The sequence below is a fragment of the Phodopus roborovskii genome, unplaced genomic scaffold, assembly GCF_943737965.1.
Source record: "Phodopus roborovskii unplaced genomic scaffold, PHOROB, whole genome shotgun sequence".
In the NCBI taxonomy this organism is placed as follows: Eukaryota; Metazoa; Chordata; class Mammalia; order Rodentia; family Cricetidae; genus Phodopus; species Phodopus roborovskii.
Genome location: NW_026126416.1, coordinates 18,796,954 through 18,816,496, shown reverse-complemented (window position 1 = coordinate 18,816,496; position 19,543 = coordinate 18,796,954). Strand labels below are relative to the sequence as shown.

General features: G+C 38.6%; 1 protein-coding gene across 2 annotated transcripts in view; it reads left to right on the top strand.

Moving 5' to 3' along the window:
* Positions 1–19,543, top strand: part of Plcb1 (phospholipase C beta 1) — a 648,366-nt gene that overhangs the window by 582,204 nt on the left and 46,619 nt on the right. Inside the window, exon 32 of one of the 2 annotated variants that reach the window (XM_051183313.1) lies at positions 1,394–1,511. The exons of the other annotated variant lie outside the window; for it this stretch is intronic. Within the exon in view, the coding sequence (XP_051039270.1) occupies positions 1,394–1,492 (99 nt within the window). The 3' untranslated portion in view covers positions 1,493–1,511. The remainder of the gene's footprint in view (positions 1–1,393; positions 1,512–19,543) is intronic. 2 annotated transcript variants of the gene reach the window in all.

The window sequence follows — 19,543 nt, the reverse complement described above, 5'->3', positions numbered from 1 at the left end:
ACACAATGACCATCTCACCTGGGTTTATAATGGTTTCCCTTCAGCAGTGTATCTACTCACAGTCTGTTCCTAGCCTGGCAGCCAGAGCTAGCCTTGAAATCAAGCCACCTCTCTGCTCAAGAGCTTTTGATAGCCTCTGTGTCTCTAACAATAAATGCTTACAAGATCCAGCCCTTTCATTCTATACCCCTTCTTCATTTCCACATGGATCTAGCACTGCTTGCGTCATACTGGTCTTTTTGCTGAGCCCCGACAAGGTAGCCAGTCCTACCCCAGGGCCCCGTATAGATTATTTGCTTATACCCAAGTGTTTATTGAACAACTCTCTCCTGCATTTCCAGTCTTTCTCAAATCAGAGATTTTTAAGGAGATGTTGCATGATTTGTGCTGGACAGGATTGGAGAGATTGTTAAGTATATTTGCTGCTTTTCCTGATGACTCAAGTTCAAATCCCAGCACCCACGTGGTGGCTCACAACTGTTTATAAATCTTGTTCCAGGGGATCCAACACATTCTTCTGGCCTCTTTGGTCACTGAGCTCATATGTGGTGCACAGATACACATGGAGTTAGAATACCCATGCATATAAAGGTTAAGAAAAAAAATCTTAAATTTGCACACCACCACCGACTTCCATTTCTGACCCTTTTCTCATTTTTTATAGTCTACTGCCTATTCAGCCATAGATTTCTTTTTTAAGTCTTTCCCAGTAGAGTGTAAGCTGCAAAGGGACAAGAGCTCTGACTGTTTTCCCCACACTCTATGCATTCTATGCCTATGTACTCTAGATACCCAGGAATAATGCCTGTTACATTCTTGCTGTTCAGTAAACATTTTTAATTATTTCATATAGAACACATCATAAATTCAAATGTCACTTGCTTCGGGGACCACAATAATCTTCTCAGAATGTCTCCAGTTAACACATATATATGCTGTTGAAGGGAGTTCCAGTAAAGAGTTTGATTTTTTTTTATTTATGTAGAGGGATAATTAAGTTATCTTCATTTTAGAACATTTTCTCTTTGGGGATGAAAAATAGAGCATTAAAACTCAACTCACTGGGCTGCCTCATCCCACTGAAAAGCTGTCAATCAATAGCATATTTTCTCAGGTCTCTTGATGTAGTGGGACATAAAATGTTGCCATCACATTCATTACCTAATCCCTGGAGCAGATGGGCAAGAGCCAAGAAGTCAATTAGTTATACCACCTCATTTTTGGCAAGTTGGGTCCTGTGCTACCCTGTAGGTGCAGAGGGAGTTGGGGATGTTAAACTGCTACTCCAGATGGCAAATCAAGGGACCACCCAGACCTAAATTTGAATCACCAGGTGACTCAGAAAGCCATTTCCTTGCCATAGAAATGACAGCCTCCCTTTTTCTCCACACAGGGGGAAGGCTCCTCCTCAGTCTTGTCGGAAACTTGCCATGAGGATCCCTCTGTTTCCCCCAACTTTACTTCCCCCAACCCTCAAGCTCTCAAGTGGTGAGCACCGTCATTCTAGCCAGGTAGGACTGGATGGGAGGGCCCTCTTGAGAGGAGGGTGGTGTGTGGCCATTCCTGTGCAGGCAGTGTGAACTTGCCTGTTTGGTCCTCACCCTCCCTCCTCCACAGTCCCATCTATTTCCCTTGGCCTTTCTTGTACGCCTCTGGTGTTTATTTCTCCATCCTTGCTTTCTTTACAATGGACATAAACTCCCCTTTTTTCATTCTTCGTCATCTTTCTTCCTTTTGCTTCTATTTAGCAAGATGGCTTCTCTTTTTTAATCTTACTTTTCCTTTTCTTACTCTTCATCTGTTCTTTGAACTTTTGAAGTGTATTTTTCCGTGACTCTCACTGCCCCCTTTTCTTCCTCCCACAGAAACATTTTTTTTTTTTAACCAAAGGGGAGTCTCTCAGAAAATCTTCTTAACCCATTCTACTCTGCATCACAGTGTTCCTTTTAAAAATTCAACGATGTTAATTTTATTATCACTTGACAGCTGTAGTTAAGAGGGCAGGTCATGAGCCTGACTCTGTAGAATAGAGAGTCCTGGGCCACACCTGCAGAAGGGATGCTGGCCTAGCAGCTAGAGAAACTGGAACAGACTGCAGATTTGAACTTTGAACAGGGCATTTCCCTTGAAGCTGTGTTGTGACAATTTGTTGCATTTTTTACACTAATCTGAAAACTGGTTTGTGTCATTTATGAGGGTATGTATTTGGGAGGATACTTGAGACATCCTTGTGATTAAGAAAAAAAAATCAAATTTCTAACCACACAGTAGCCTGGCTAATTGTTGATAACATCGTATTGTATATTGCAAAATAATTAATGGAGAGGATTTTGAATGTGCTCAATACACATGTACATAATGCTCTCTCTCTGTCTCTCTCTGTCTCTCTCTGTCTCTCTCTCTCTCTCTCTCTCTCTCTCTCTCACACACACACACACACACACAATATGTACTCTATGTTTGAGGTGGTGGATACACCAGTTGCCTTATCCTGATCCACACATGCCATGTGCCTGTACTGAAATATTGTACTATAGTCCATAAAGATACTGTGATGAGGAATGGAAAGATAAAATAATGAAGTATACTTTAAAATGAAACAATGTTGTTTTAAATAACAAGATGCTTTTCTGATGTAACAAAAATAGAGTTCTACAATGAAACTGAAAATATTTTTTTCATATATTTGTTGCTGTGTGCTGTAATGTGTTATAGAAACATATCTAAAAATGCCTACAAGCAACCCCTTGCTGAGGAAGGGAGCTAAGTCCCTGCACATCCTCTTCACCAGTTGCTTTAGCTCAGTGCTAACCAAATCTTAGGGAGTCTGTGAATTACTTGAGCATTTTATTAAGTACACATCCTGATCCAAGAGGGCAGAAGAATATTTCATTCTAACCAGCTCCCCCTCCCCCATTTAATGACTAGACACTCAATTTCCTGTGACCATGATGTGACTGCCAGGGTTCTAGAACATTTCTATATCCTGTCTTAAGCATGTGAAAAAAGCTGTAAGCTGCCTCCATACTTGAATTATGGTTATCTGATCATAAGCTTGGCCCATTGATATCATTATTTTGTCTTCTCTTGGTGAGTGAGAGGGGAAAAGGCAGAGAGGGAAGGGAGACATGGAAGAAGGGGGAAGGCGGGAAAAGCGGGGGGAGAGAGAACATTTGAGAGAAAAGTTACAGACTAGTCATGATTTCTGACCACATCCTCTCATCAGTGACTACTGCAGGACCCTGTGATAGAGCTCATTCTTGGAGAAGAGAGCTGGCTTATATTGATTTCCATCTTACAATGAGCCACAGAGGAAACTTGGAAACACCCTCTTTATTTGAATCTGAATCTTAAGTCTTCTTTTTTTGTTGGTGTCTTGCTGCAAATGCAAAGAAACTCTAAGTGCTACATTTTGCCCTAGTGTTCTGTTGGGTTTGTGACTGCCCCATTTACAACTTTATTCCCTTCAGAGTAACAACTGTGCTTCCTGTTTGGCACACAACAACAAAGCAATCAATCAAATAAACCAAAAACCAAAATAATATATCTTTTAAAAGAGTATTCCCATAGTACCTGGACTTCCAAAAAAAAAAATCTTTAATCACATTGTTAGTTTGCTCCCCTTATCTGCTCACAGACAAGGGGTGATACAAAAATAAACCAACCTCACACTTTTCATGAAAAATAGGTCTCACTGCTAAACCAGAAAAAAAAAGAAAGAAAACTAATTACAGTATTTTATAGTTAAAAAAATTACAAATCATTATTATGTAACAGTATATAGGGTCACTTTTGTTCTAATTTTAACTTTCCCCAAATGTTTATTATTTTTCAATATAGCAAATGAAAATGAAAAAATTAATGAAAGCTAGTAGTACGTACAGCTCTCATGCGTATGATCTGAAGAAGGCAGGTTCCACAAGTACTTGTATGAAATAGCTGAAGTTCATCTTTTTTAAAATTATGAGTGCACATTTTCATTATCAATGAAAAAGAACATTCCTTGTTATTAGCTGGAGAGCAGTAGAAGTGAAGTTGAACAGGTAGACAAGACTTTAAATCCTTATAACATCTACTTTTAGTAGTGACAGATAACTGTATAGCCAACTTTTCAGTGTTTGCTTCTTCCATATAGACATGACTCATTAGGCATGAGGCCTAGGGAAACCAGGATTGATGACTCAGCAGTTTAAAAACCAACCAGCTCACAATTGCCTTCAACTCTAACTCCAAGGGAGTTAACATTGTCTTCTGGACTCCAAGGGCACCTGCACCCATACATACACAGACACTTACATCCACATAATTAAAATAAAATGTATCTTTGAAAAAATGAAGTCTAAAATACTGAAGGACTCACTCCTAAAAATACTGAAGGCATTACCTTGGGAAAATACAACTTAATGGCAAACATTTATTAAGTGCCCCCCTACGCCGTCCCATGTTCTACACTTTGCCATCAGGGAACACAAAAGAACTGAACACACAGCTCCTCCATGCTTTGGCATATTAGAAGTCAGCTAACAGTAATAGACAGCTATTAAAAGTTGTCCTAATTAAAATAAATTTAAAATAGTGTTTATCCCGTGTGCACTGTGGTGTACACCTTCTGACCACATCGTTTGTACTGGCTTCTTTTCAGTGTTACACATTTGAAGAAACTGAGGTTTAAGAGCTTAGTGACCACCTTCCCCCAATCCTCTAATCACCATTTAGTGACTTCAAGCCAGAGACAAAATGGATTTGACTCCCTTGGCATCTTACTCTCTCTTTTGTCCCTAATCTCTCATTGGTAAAGTCTTCCACACCCCTAACACAGTCTAAACAACATCGTTAATTAAGTTTTCTTCTGAAATATCCCAGAAAAGGCCTAATTTGTACTAGGAACTAATGTGTATAGGGGCTACTGTGGATCAGGGTTATATAAGAGTATACTAGAGGCTAATGAATAGGAAGGGTTAGTGTGTGTGAGGGGCCAGTGTGTAGGCTGCACTATGGGCCTGGTTTTATTTGTTGAGCAATCAGCTTTCATATCCCCTTTGAAGTTATATCTGTTATGCCCTAGTTTACCCCAGAGGACACTAGAAAATCTAAAGTCTATCTTGAAAGAGAATCGTCTCCTTCTAGGTTGTATTTAAGTATTACTCACACAGCAGGAAGGCCCTTCTCTGTAGTGAATGACCCCTCACCCTGCACTTTTTCTTTGGCAACAGAGGTAACACAAGTGCTTCAGGCTACATTTAGGATTATTTAAGCAAGAAATAAAGGAATTTCTCTGAGAATGAGGCTGTCTAAACACTGAAAGGGACCTCTAAAGACTGCAGTGTGTGTCTTTGAAGATCTTGAAATGTGAAAACAAAGAATCTCTTCACCAACAGAAAGTTCTGTAACCTTTTTGTGGTCTCCTTTGAGTCTGTGAAGGATATGATTAATTAAAGGCAGACATTTACCACTAAAATAATAGGCATGAGATCCAGAGAATTGAAGGTGTTGGAGGACTCATTAAACAGTTGCATAAATATCATGCTGAAAGATTTAATGAGTCCATAGGGTCACTGATAGCGCAATAGAGCCTCAATGGCCTAGAAAAAATAAATTAGAATCGATAGTGTTCTTCTAAACTAACCACTGAGAGTTGGAGTCTATAATTATATCTTGATGCATCTTGGTGTTCTCAACCTGGAGAAAATGAAAATAGTTTGTTTTTAGTGTTGTCCTCAACAATAATAAAAGTTCAGTGTCTGTGCTTAGTTCTCTGGCTTGTGGGAACTGTGATTCTTTTACAAAGCTACAGTTGGGTGAACAGTGTCCATTGTTTACCTTTATCAATTTATCATATAGACGGCATTGAGTTCTGAACTGGGAAAAGAGAAAGGTACCTGGCTGCCTTGTGTCCAGCGGATGCGTATCTACCACTGTATAGTGTCCAATAGGACTCTCTGCAGGGACAAAAGATTTTAGTGTCTGGGTGGTCAGTGCAGTAGCCGCTGCCCATCGGTGGCTCCCCCTACTATGTAAATGTAGATTATGCAATGGAGTTTTGAGTTTTTAATTTAACAGTTACATGCCTGATTTCCAGTTTGTGGGCCACTTGCCTACAAAGGGTTTGCATTGGCAAGACCCACTGAGAGTATCATTATGAAAAGCTCTTGTAAACTAGGCATGGTGGCTCTGTGTGTAATCCCAGCACCTGGAAGTTGAGGCAGGAGAATCACCTTAAGTTCAAGACAAGCCGAAACAAACAAAGAAAAGCTGTTTTGAGTGGAAAAGAGAAAGAAGATACTTGGCAAAACCAACTCTGAAGGTGATGTCCCGAGGGTGGCAAGGTTTGAACTGAGTTGAGGCAGGGGAGAGGACAGAAAGTAACACCCACAGCTTTATGAAAAAGCCTTAGATATGAGCAAAATATTAGTGTCATGGGGCTGTGTCTGCTCCCGTTATTTGTTTCATGCATCTACTCAGTAACAAAACATGGGCTGGAGCTTAAAGAAAAGAAACTCATTTTCTCTGTGTTGTAGGGTCTGTAAGTCTAAGATCAGCCTGTAGGAAGGTTTCTGGTATGGCTTCCCTCCCAGGGTTACACAGAGAGCCTGTACACTCTGCCTTCACATGCCTTGCTTTGGTGCAAACGTGGGCCGTGGCCCTGCTGTCAGTTTTTCTTCATCCCAAATACAGTCCCACTGGGAACCAGGGCTTCAGTGTGTGGATTCCAGACCACACAACATAGATGGCAAGCCAGATGCAGATTCTTCCCAGTGGTCTGATTTTCATACAAAAGGAAATATATTGTTCATATGCAAGTCACCAAGTTGATAGAAACTGTCATCTCTCTAGCTTCTGATGACTTTAGTCACTGTTTTGGAGTTATTCTAGAGCATCAATAAGTATAAAAACACTTAAATCAATATGTTCATTTCACACACATGAAATGACAAGTATTAATTAAGCTAACATTAATTTCCTTTTATTTTTGGAGGACAAACCATTGGCATAGCAGTCAATTTTCAATTTTTTCAAGGATTTTTGTATTGGTTGTTAAATATAGCTGTTGTTGAATTTTTAATTTCATAAATGTATAAACAAGTTAAAAAGATAATGCCCCAAAGGCATCATTTCTTGATTTTTTAATAGCTCTCATCATTATCTTCTTATGTTTTTACATTTGTAGGATATGTATGGTGGTTATAACTGTGTTTTCCCCCAAGCCCATATTCAAAATAATTTCTTTGATTATTTAAAATTGGGCATAGTATAAAAACTTATACCAGGAAATAATACTAAGTTCTATGAACAGGGTACTTTTTCTTCCTGAAAGAACCCTTGTTAAATGCGTACCAGCACACCACTGGCTCAAATCATGGTTTTCGGGCACAGGGTTTCTTTAGTATTTATAGAGAATCCTTGTTGGAGGGTGCCACTGTAGAAAGATTATTATACCTTATTGTAATCTATTTCAGTTGTTCATAACACAATACATGGGCTACATGAATTGTTAAAAGGTTTACTGGAGCTCGTGGTTCTAATCTGAGGTTCAGAGGCCATATTTGATGATGACTTTCTTGTTGGCAGAGTTCCAAGTAGCAAACCCTTCTCATGATGAGAAACAAGAACAAGCTTTTATAGGAATCCTGATTTTTTTCAAGACAACTCATTAATCCATTAACTCATTAATCACATGAGTGCATTAAGTCATTCATTAGGGCAGAACCCTAAGCTCCTATTAAATGTCTCATCTTTTTCTACTTCTTAATATCACATAATGGAGATTAAACCTCAACATGAGTTTCACAGGGGACAAGTCATATTCAAGTCATTGCACCCATTCATTATAAATGAAAGATTTCTCTTGCCTTTCACACTCTTCTCTTCCCACAACAGGGAGAGGTTGTAGTATCTTTTGAATGGCCATCTCCCAGGTAAACAGATGGTACAATTTAGGGTGAAACAAAAGAGCCCCTAAAACATAAGTCCAGTCTTGACAATAGTTCTGTAATCCAGTCAGCTGTGTGTCTACCTGAAAATTGTCCCAGCTGCCACATTAATAGCCTTCCCACTGCTAAGGCTCAACTCATTCAGTCGTGACTGATGCCAAGCAGACACTTTCTTGGTTCATTTCACAGAGTATTTCCTTTTCAATCTCTCTAAAAGTATTAAGTAGCAGTAAGTGAAGCTGAATAGATGCTTGGGGAAAAAGATGTTAGGGGATAAAATATGACTTTCTTGTGAGAAGTATGTCTCTCTAATGTCATCCTTCTATAGCATCTTCAAGCCAGTCAGAAGTTGTTCAGATTTTGAGAAATGAGATTCCAATTGGAAAAGATCATCTTCAACCTCTTGCAGAAGTGAAGGCTAAGTCACACTTCTGAGGACCAGGGAGTTGAAGTGACTTGTTTAAAGTTCCTTAAGAATGATTGGTGACCCTGACTTCCTCTTCTTGGCCCTGCTCTTTGGACCTGCTTTGCAGTGTTTCTGAGTAGAGACCTGTTTATGATTTCTTGTGTCAGTACAACACATTGTGAGGTTAAAAGAGGCGGGTTCAAGCAGAAATCCTTAAATGATTTAAAATTTCTATTCTTTGTGTGAGATTTGCATACATAAACATTGGTGGGGATACGGGAAATTAAGATTCCTAAATCTACCTGAATTTTTATGCCAGGGTGCATAAAATCCTTCATGTCTTTAAAACAGACAAACAAACAAACAAAAAAGGAGAACATTAAATATCTGGTCAAACAGAAATAGGAAGGAAAAGACAGAAAGGGAAGATCTAGAAGGTAGGTTGAAAATATAGAGCAGTAGGCAAACACTAGTAAAAAACAATGCATCAACATGAAAAAGGAACTTCCCTCTGTGTCTGACGCCACTGGATGCTTTCTGTTGTTCTCATATGATCTCCAAGAGTGGGTCATTTATGCAGAAAATAGTCTATTCAGCTGATACTTCCGTAGGCTAAGAAGTCCCAGAATGCACCACTAGCTTCTGTTGTGCTCCCAATGAGTCTGCCTTGATGTATCACACTGTAGCAGCAGTCTTCATGGAGCAAGTTGCCAGAGAGGTGGCTTGTGTAACAAAACCCTAGCAACAAGCCAAAAAAAAAAAAAAAAAAAAAAAAAAAAAAAAAGGAGGACATGATGACATGGAGGATGAAATTGGAGGATTTGGTGACCAATGTCAATTCTGCCAGACCATGAGTTTATTCACGCAGTTCGTTCTACCTCTTTTCTTGGCCATAGGGAAGTCTGGGCCAGTAGCAGGATGCTGGGCCCTGAGAGGACACAGAAAGAAGTCTTGCAGGCCAGAGCATGTAGCACTGCTCTTCCTTGAAGATACTCTAAGTTCTGTGATAATTGACTTACCCTCCATGTGGATAAGCAAATAAATAGGCTGAACAGCTTTTAATTCAGTGACTGGCTCACCAACAAACAGGGAAACCAAATCTGTGAGGAGCAGAATTTCAAAGCAACCAAGGAGACTGTCTGTTTCCTCTGGCAGTTAGAAAGGAGACTAAAGGAGACAGACACCTCTGTCCCTGCACTGGATGTGTGACCCTTGCCTCTTCAGGGAGCATGCTTTAGGGACATCTCTGCTGAGACTTAAATCACAGCCATTTCACAGGCAGGAAGCTCAGGGGCTATGCTGGGTGCAGCCAGCTACTTGAGTCAATTGAAAGGGAATTGGTCACCTGGGAGATTTCTAACCTAATTTCAGATTTCCTGGACACCGTGTCCTCTCATGCCCCAACACCTGCTGCGACAGATAGACATTTATAATGAGGTGAATAACAAACAGCTTCATGAACGCTGGATCCCTCAGGAACAAGAGGCATATGGCTTAGGTGGCACCAGCCTTTTCTTTCTTTCTCTTTTAATTTTCTCTACTGCGTTTGTACTTACACAGAAAGGTTTGGCAGTATATTAAGAAAAAGCTTTTAAAATCTCATTTTTGTAAAAAAAAAAAAAAGTTCTTTTTCATTGCTAAAAGGCTTGAATCTGATAAGTTGAAGTCAAAATTCTTTTTCTTGTTTTGTGGGTCTCAGGAGCCCAGGAACATGCTAGTAGGCAAATGTTCTCTCTCTCTCTGTCTCTCTCTCTGTCTCTCTCTCTCTCACACACACACACACTATGCATAGTTAAAAACTGTTTCATACTTAAAAACTCAGAGTATCCTAATAATGTCTGCTCTAAAATAAAATATTGCACGCACAAACACCAACCTGCTCTTCAGGCACAAAGGGAACATTAGGCAGTAGTTGGTAGATCTTAAAAATCAATAAATAAAATGTTTCTATTAGAAAACGTGAGCTAACTCTTGACAGCTACCTTTGTGGTCATATTCCAGTAGATGTCTTCTAGAAACATGAAGATATACAGTGCATGTGCCTGTCAGTGCCCAGTCATAGCAAAGCTGTGGGCCCATCCATATTCCCTTAAGCTCAGCTGGAAGTTTCAGACATGTGCCTAGATGTTCACCACTTACTCCACACCAATGTCATATCTAGAATCTGTAAATAGTATTTAAATCTTACTGGCAACACTAAAACATGATCAAAAGATTTTACAAAAGCCCAGGATGAAAAATAATGCGTGGTGTCCTCAACTGTGTTGCATTTTGTCTGGATTTTGGCCTTTGGAGACATTCTGCATAAGCAGTAAAGCTAAGAGAATTAGAAAACCTAAAGGCCACATATTAAAGTTTCCAACACTTAGATAGCTAATATTGTAATTAAAATTCTTACTTATTAACAAGTAGAAGGAACTATGTTTTTTTCTTATCTCTTGTAATAAATGGCAGATTGTTTGTTTTTGTTTTTTTGTTTTGTTTTGTTTTGTTTTGAGGCAGGACTTCTTTGTAGCTTTGAAGCCTATCCTAGAATTCAATCTGTAGATGAGGTTGGGCTCTAACTCACAGAGATCTGCCTGTCTCTGACTCCTGAATGCTGGGATTAAAAGTGTGTGCTACCACCGCCCAGCTATGGCAGTTACTTTAAAAGTAGCTCTCCATCCATACAACAATCCAACTATCCATATTTTTACAATGTTATGCCAAATATGTACTGATACATTATTATCCTTGAGAGACTAATTGTATTACCACACCCAGGTACCAAAAATATCTATGGATGCTCATGTATCTTATGTTCAGGAATATGAGGTTAGCTTTAGAATTGCACATAGCCTTCCATACTTCCATGTACTTTAAGTCACTTCTGACTCACTTTTAATTTCTAATACAATGTGAGTACTATGATGATGTGTTATTATTTACAGACTAATAACAAGAGCAAAGACATGTATTGTCAGTATAGTCCATTTTTTCTTTCAAACATTTCTTTAAATTATGATTCATTTATTTATTTTATGTTTGAGTGCTCTAGCTGAATGTATGCCTTTATGCCAGAATAGAGCATCAGATCCTATTAGAGATGGTTTGTGAAACACCATGTAGTTGCTAAGAAATAAACTCAGGTCCTCTGAAAGAGCAGCCAGTGCTTTTAACTGCTGAGCAGTCTTTCCAGCCCTCTTTCACACATGACTTATTAGTGATTCCATAATTGGTTGAATCTATAAATGCAGATCCCTTGAATATGGAAGCTTGACCTCCCCCCCTCTCTCTGTGTGTGTATGTGTGTGTATACATAAAGGCACAAGTGCTCATTGCTTTGACACAAACTCTGATAAAAGGCATATAGCTAACAAAACCCCACTGTAATCAGTGTTTGCTCTCCTTGAATGCTGTACCATATGTAGTACCTTTTACATTTGTCAACTCATCTAGATGACACTAGCCAACAGACTACCAGCCGAGAACATGTCACTGGGACTTTCTGCCTATCAGTGCCCATACTAGTTATCCAAGCACTAAGTCCAATGTTGTACAAATCCAGTCTCTTTTATTTTAGATCAATCTCTGCTTTCTTGTTGCACAGTTGTCTGATGAGAGGATGCTGTCTGCATCCAGCATTGTTTGTTCTGGTCGCTCTCCTCTATGCCTTCCATTATTCGTTTTTGAGTGCTGCGAGTTTATACTCACCTAGAGGAAGGGAAGCTTGTTAATTCAGTACATGATTGTGTGCCTCTGAGAGCTGACCTTTCCTTTCTCCCCGTGTGCCAGGGTGGCCTTTGTTCAGCCTCACCCCCTCTTCCTTAATAGAGACTTTTCCCACTGGACTTCTGGTCATATCGCATTTAAATTATTTCTGTGCTCTTCTTGCCATAAAAGTTTGCTGATGGGCTAGGGTAATTTTCACTTTTATTCATCTTAGGGAGAAATGAAGGAGGCATTACCCGGTGTGCAATCCTAAAATAGAAAACTACAATAAAAGGCTCCAAGTTTGACCTAGGCAGAACTGGTACTTTGATTTAGCAGAAATGGAGAGAGGCCAGAGTGATCCACCATGGGGTGGTGAGGGCAGGCATGCTGTCTGGCTTCCAGTCTCATGTCTGGACTGCCGGCCCACTCCCAGCCATTCTCTTTTCCCACATACATTCCCGTCTGGTGAGTTACAGTGTGCGGCAAGAAGGGAGATAAGAGCTATAAATATTTGACAATTCACAATTTATCTGTCCATCATAAAACACTGAAAATATATAACTATAATACAACGTAAATCAGTTACTTGCTAGATATAATTTGAATAAAAAATTAAAAGTCTGTCTACAGCAGCAACAGTGTCTGTAGATCTGTTTAAGAATGTAAAGCATTATATATGTGTATGTATGTATTATGTATATTATAAAACAAACCATAAAACATAGAATCATATTATATATCCTAGATAGGTGTTCTTCCAAAGTTTTGTCTATTTTAATAAGATAGATTTTGAGAAGTAGTATTAAGTGAGTCTCCAAAAATGACAGTGAAGTGCACAACAGTCAAAGGATAAAAAAGAGGAGACAATTATGTGTAGGGGATTACTCAGTAATTATGATAAAAACAAATGGATGGGAGGCAACACAGCAGTATATAGCCACATGCCCAGAGCCAGAAGCTTACGGGGAAGATTGCCCAAAGGACACTGAAGAACACAAATATCGTAGAGATATGATAGGAATTGAATCTACAACTCCAAGCATAGAATAGTTATCAAGATCCAAAGTGAGTATTCAATAACAGCAGCAGTAGCAAAAAGAAACAACAACAACAAAAAAGTCCTTGTCAAAGCCCCAGACAAGAAAACCTACAGCAGCATCACAAGCAAGGGACAGTTTCCAGAAAGAAAACTGTGGGTAACACACTGAAAGCTAGTATGGGGTCACCTTCTCTTCACCTTCTCTATAGATAATATGGCAGTGTGAAGAGTAAAGCCGCCATGTCTTCAGATTTCTGAAATGGTTGACTGCAGAGTTCTGTGGCCAGAAAAGCTGAAGATTTGATTCAAATACATCAGGACCCGCAGAAATCCCACACAGCCAATGAATGTTACCAAACTGTAAGACCAAGGATGCTTGTGAATGGATACATAAACACAGATAAGAATGCGAATAAATAGAGAAGCCATAGGTGTTTATTCACCAACCTAAAACATGGTTAACATGGGATGGGAACTGAGATTAGGGTAGTGTGTCATGTGTACTATGCAGATCTGTGTCTATATTAATTCTTGGCTTGTTTTTCCAAATATAATGTATTTATTCATTTCTGCATGGCTTAAAATCCTCTTAATGTAATGTAAAGGATCGATTACTAGTAAAGGTTATTTTTAAATGGGAGGCTGCTGGAAATCCTAAACTTTCCTCTGGGTGTTCACCTGCATCCATTTCTTCCTAAATACCCTCTTTCTATTTCTAGCCTTTCGAAACTTCAACTCAGCCTAAAAGACACTGTTATGATTCCTTGATGGCATCATGTTTCTGCTAATGAGCCCTTCAAAGCTTGATTGGTTCTTAGTGGAATCACAGTGATGCTGAAGTACTCCTAAAGTCACATTTCCTTCAGCATAAAATTCCACATCTGTCACTGATACAATCTCACCATAGGTTTTGAACTAATTTTTGTACAATTTTTTCATACAAAGATTATAACTACCTGAATGCTAGCTAGAGTTAACTTTGTATGGTGCTTATACCACCATTTCAGGAAGTGACTTAGGTTATAAAAACTTATAGAGAGACAGTTAAAACTCAGAGTGCATCGTAAAATGTGTCTAAACACATCAATGTCCAGGGAGGTAGGCGCTTCTGAGTGGAAACAGCACCCACAAAAGGGAGAATGATTAGCTGGCTTCCCTCTGGAAGGGATTTGCTGAGGTGTTTGGGCAGTAAAAGAATAGGAAATGCAGCCAGGGTGGTGTGTCTAATAATAGACATATCACCAAAAACTGGGACCCTGAGGAGCCAATAGCCTCTAATCATGTATCAGAAAAACAAACAAACAAACAAACAAACAAAAACCAAAGCTGTATTAAAAGGAATTTCAAGAAAATCTTGTTTTCGGGGTATGATGTACTACAAAGAGAAAAACAGTTTTCCTTGAAGGTCACAAATTCTGTGTGCTTCTCACAGAAACTGCCAGCCTGAACTCATACCACCGTATGAACCCAGTATTTGCTCTTCATGGATCTCATTGAGAATGGCTGGTATAACTAGTTCATTTGTTTTATAAAGGAATCAGTCTTTAAACCATACCTTAGACTGTTGCTGCAAGTGTATAAACTTCCAAGACATACCATCTCACCAAAGTGACCATACTTCATAAAACGACAGTCCCTGAGTCAGAACGACAGGAGCAGCAGGCGACAGCAGACTGCATGCCTCAAGCTGAGATGTAGGAATTATGAGAAGCAGTTAAGCAGGTGTGTGGAAGATTGGCAACATGAGTCATGAACTTGAATGAGGGGGAAGCAGACTTGAAACAAATTGATTTCCCATAAATGCAAAACACAGTTCTAGTTAAAATTCAATGCGTAGTTATAGTCACAGAGTGACAATTACTAAATTTTCAGAGATCTATAAAATTATCATAATATAAAAGAATATCAATGGGATGTGGAATTATAACAGATTGAATGGGAGGAGGTGAGAGAATGAACACAGGAGAGGGTTTGAATACTTAGTTTCTAGAATTAATGGGAGATACAAAGTCATAGAATCAGAACAGTAAGCAAGAAACTTTTTTTTAAGACATATCCAGATCCAATTTACTGAAATTTCAGAAACTCAAAATATCTAAGACCAGTACCAAACCAAACAAAACAAAACAGAATATAGGCCTTAGAAAGACTGAGGAATTTGAGTTCACTGACATCAGACTTTTAATAAGGAAATATTCAAAGGGAAAATAACCTAGCCACAGAGGGGAAGACAGAACAGCAACACGCTAGAAGTAAATTTGCAGACAAACCTAAACAAACACTGACTGTGTAAGAAAATAATGATGTTTCTGTATTATTATATAATAGAAATTAAATATGAAGCAATGCTTTATTCAAAGCAGTTGATATTAAAACATGTTGTTCAGAGTGTAGAGATACTGATTGCCTGTCACCCAGTGAGTACTGAAATTTCCAATGCCACTGGAAGAATGAAAAAGTTATGACATCATAAAGTGCAGCACAGAAAAATATGAGATTAAAAAGCACAAGACAACAGAAGCCAGAGAAGGAAGGAAGGAATAAGCAGATGGAGAGGATAAAAACTTGAAGTGGCATGATGAATTGCATCATGCACACAAGGTTCCACATGCAAATATTAAAGACTGTCAGCTGAACTTTTTTTTTAAAAAATTAGCATTATGATGCTCAAAAAGGGTGTATTTAGACTGTGAAAGTTTAGAAAAGTTGTATATCAAAAGTAAATGAAAATATACAAAAATTACCTGAAACCCTCTTTAGCTCCTGTCAAGTAAAATAGATTTAGGCTAAAATAAATGAAGGGTCATACAGAATGACAAAATGTCCAGTTGTTCAAGATGATATAAGAATTGAAATGTCATGTATATATCATTGTTTACTCTCAAAAGATGTGTGGTACCAACACTGACATCAGTGCATCCACTTCTCTTGGTGACTGACACATGAAGCAAACTGGAAAAAAAAGGTACCACATTATAAGATGAGTAATTACACAGAATTTGAAATTTTACTAATTTGTTCGTGCATACACTAATCCAAGTAAAACCTCATGAACACATTCCCAATAGACACAAATGTCCCTACTCTCAGATCTTCCTACCTATGTAGAAAGAAATGAAAGGGAAACAGAAAGGATACCACTTAGATTTTAGGTGAAGAAAGATTGGCTTTGCAAATTTACGGCTGTTCAAAATGTCTACAGAAAACATATTTTAATAAGCACTTAGTAACTATCCTGAATGTCAGAAAGGATACACAGATCAACTGCGTTTTCATGAATAAACAGCAAGCAACTAGAATAGATTTAATTTTTATATTGCAGTAGCTAATGTGTTATATCCAGTAATAATCCCAGCAGAAAATACTGAAAATTATGAAAAAAATCATACAATTAGTAAACACCTAACAAGGCCAATTGTAACCTTCTTATGAACACCAAGAGCCAACAGCATAAAATTAGTTCATCCAATCTGATCTATAAATGAAATACAATGCAAAGAAAATTAGCTGAACACTTGTAGAATGTGCTAAGTAGATTCTCAGATGTGTTTGAGAAGACAAAGATACAGGAGTTACTGAGGCAGTCCTGAACTTTAAAGTAACTTCAGGCTTTACAAAGGTATTACTTATCAAAAATCATAAATTCTGTGTGACGTTAAAGATACTGATAGGATCTTGGCAAGTTAAATATTGACACAAATAAATCACACACCCAGAGTTATTCACAGTAGGAAATTCTTGACAGAGTTGATGCTGGAGATCAGGAAAGAAATGGGCCTTTCAATCAGTACACAGTGCCAGAATTCCTGTTCATCAATATGAGGAAAACACAAATGGATACATGTCCAACACAACATTAGCAAACCCATATCTACATGGTTTCAAGACTTCATTGTAAATCTTTAGAAGATAGTGTGCACCACTTTGTGCCTTGGGGAAAAGGAAGGATTACTGTAGTGATGCAGAAAAAACAAAACTTACACAACTATTGACAATTCTGTCTAAGCTAAAGAGGATATGTGTTCTGCTCATCAAAATATATTTTGAAGGGCAGATAATTGTTATAAATAAAACTTACTAATTAGTATCATATTACAATATGCACTCTGCGCTATACTAATGTATTGAGTATTAGCATAAGGGAAATTCCTATAAATTTAGAGATGACATAAAAACATAAAAAAACTCAGGTGTTTCTAATGTGGAGAGTCACAAATGGCAGAGGCTGGGTCCCTTCAGATCTTGACATCTAAATAAAATATTAGACAAAGAAATTATAACCAGCATTTAAACCTGTGCTGCAATGTCTTTGATTTGATTTTGAAAATGTTATTCTGGTAGGGGGTATTATCCTGAGGTCTGTGCTTGATGTACCAACACTTTGACACAGGGGCTCTTTCTAGTGTCAGTGTATCCATCTGACACTGATGAATGTGGGCAGATGGCAAATGACAGGTCAGGAGCATTTTAACACAATGTGTGACCATTTTACAGTCCAAACAGCCTGTGACTTAATACTTAATGAAAGTATTCAGCACTTTTTTTTTAATGGAATTGTGTTGGTTTTATCACATGGCATGGATAATATGATTGCTGGACACAATTCCAACCAGTAAGACAGTAAGATGCGAAACCAACCCATCACAGGTGGGTTAACAAGTGACTGGCTGGCATCATTGTCCACTTGACAAAGCCACTGAGATCCAGGAATGAACACTTAAAGCACTTTTCAATTTTATGGAATGAGTTGATACTGTGTTAGCCTAAGTACCTGATCAGTTGAGAGTTAACTCATTCCATAAAATTGATTGGGAACCTACTATAGGCCAGGTACATGGTGGGAGGACAAAGACATATGATCCTCTGTGGAGATTATATTGAACAGACCCAGATGTGGTGTTTTCATACTTATGTACACCATAAATGAAAGAAAGCAGGAAATGAAGACCAAGCCTCTTTTTGTTGTTTGAAAGAATCTCTAAATTCAGCAGAACTGTGTTACAGCCATGAAACAAGAGAATCTTAGGCCATCTAGGGGCAGAGAGCAGGTATACTGTACAGTCAATGCAGGAGATGGCAGGCCAGAGATGCCCACCAAAGATGTTGATGTCCTCTACACCTTCTGAAGAGCTCAGAGGGACTTTAACTAGATGGTAGCTTAGTCTGAAAGAGTTTGCTTTGCACTTTCTATGTACAGTTATGATGAATCATTTCAACATAATGAAAAATTCTAAAGAGGGTGACAAAAAATGTGCAGATGGTACTTGCAGTACACCAGCATGCCATGCCTACTGTCATCTGCCTTTTCAGTAAAGAAAATCTTGATTCCTAAATGTCGAGTAGATGCAAAGGAAATAAAACATTGTGAGACCTAAAGAATGCTGTGGTAATAAACACCCACCAATCAATTTGTAATATCCTGTTTCTTTTCCTGGCTCTTCACACACCAAGCCAAGATCTCAGGATAGTACCTAATTCCAGAATAACACTTTCAAAACCAAACCAAAGACATCATAGCACAGATTGAAATGTTGCCTATAACCTCTTTGTCTTATATTTTCTTTGGAGTCTAAAATATGAATGGACTCAGTCTCTGCCTTGTTAATGTACCGTTTACTACATGCTCACAGATCCAGGGAAAGTGGGGTTATGCAAAGTGGATGTGGAAGAGTGGGTCATAGAAACCACATGTAGTTTTGAGGGCACAAAAAGAATAGTACAGTACAGACACAATGAGATGTGTGTCCAGCTGAACACTGAGTTGTCATACAGCCATCAGAACTGGTTTTCAAGACTGGGGATGGCTTGCATAACATGCACAAGATACTGAGTTCAGTTCACAGTGCTATAAATAAGTACATAAATAAATAAGTACATGGATGGATGGATGGATGGATGGATGAGAACTTCCCTTCTCTTTACTACAATAAGGATGAGGGCTCTAAATTATAGCTAAAAATATTTATGTCATGACAGTTTTGTTCCCAAGAATACAGAGAACACTAATGCAGGCATCACAGAAAGATGAACATATATAAGGACAAATGGGCACTGTGAGATTAAAGTGACAAGGAATGGAGTAGAGAAGTAAATTGGGAACAGTTAATAAGCAACATGAAGCCTGAACCTTAGTTGAGGGCATGAGTAGGAGAAACCTTCTGGTGACTGCTTGAGCTTGTAGGTGCCATTGGCATTAAGACCTCCTATCTGTAGGTGCCACTATAAAGTCATTGAGTGTTCTCAAGATCTCTGTATTTATTTAACCATTCCCACTTCTTAATGTGTCAAGAGATTGATTTAGCCCTTCTAGTAATGAAACAAGAGCCATTAGCCATATGAATATAGATTGTGACAACAGAGAAGGGCACATGAAGCAGGACCCCCTGCCAAATTAGCTACAAGGTGTCAAGGAAGGAATGGGTGAAAGGATTATCTGGATTTCTGGATGTGCAGCTGAGAGGGTGTTGGCCTCTA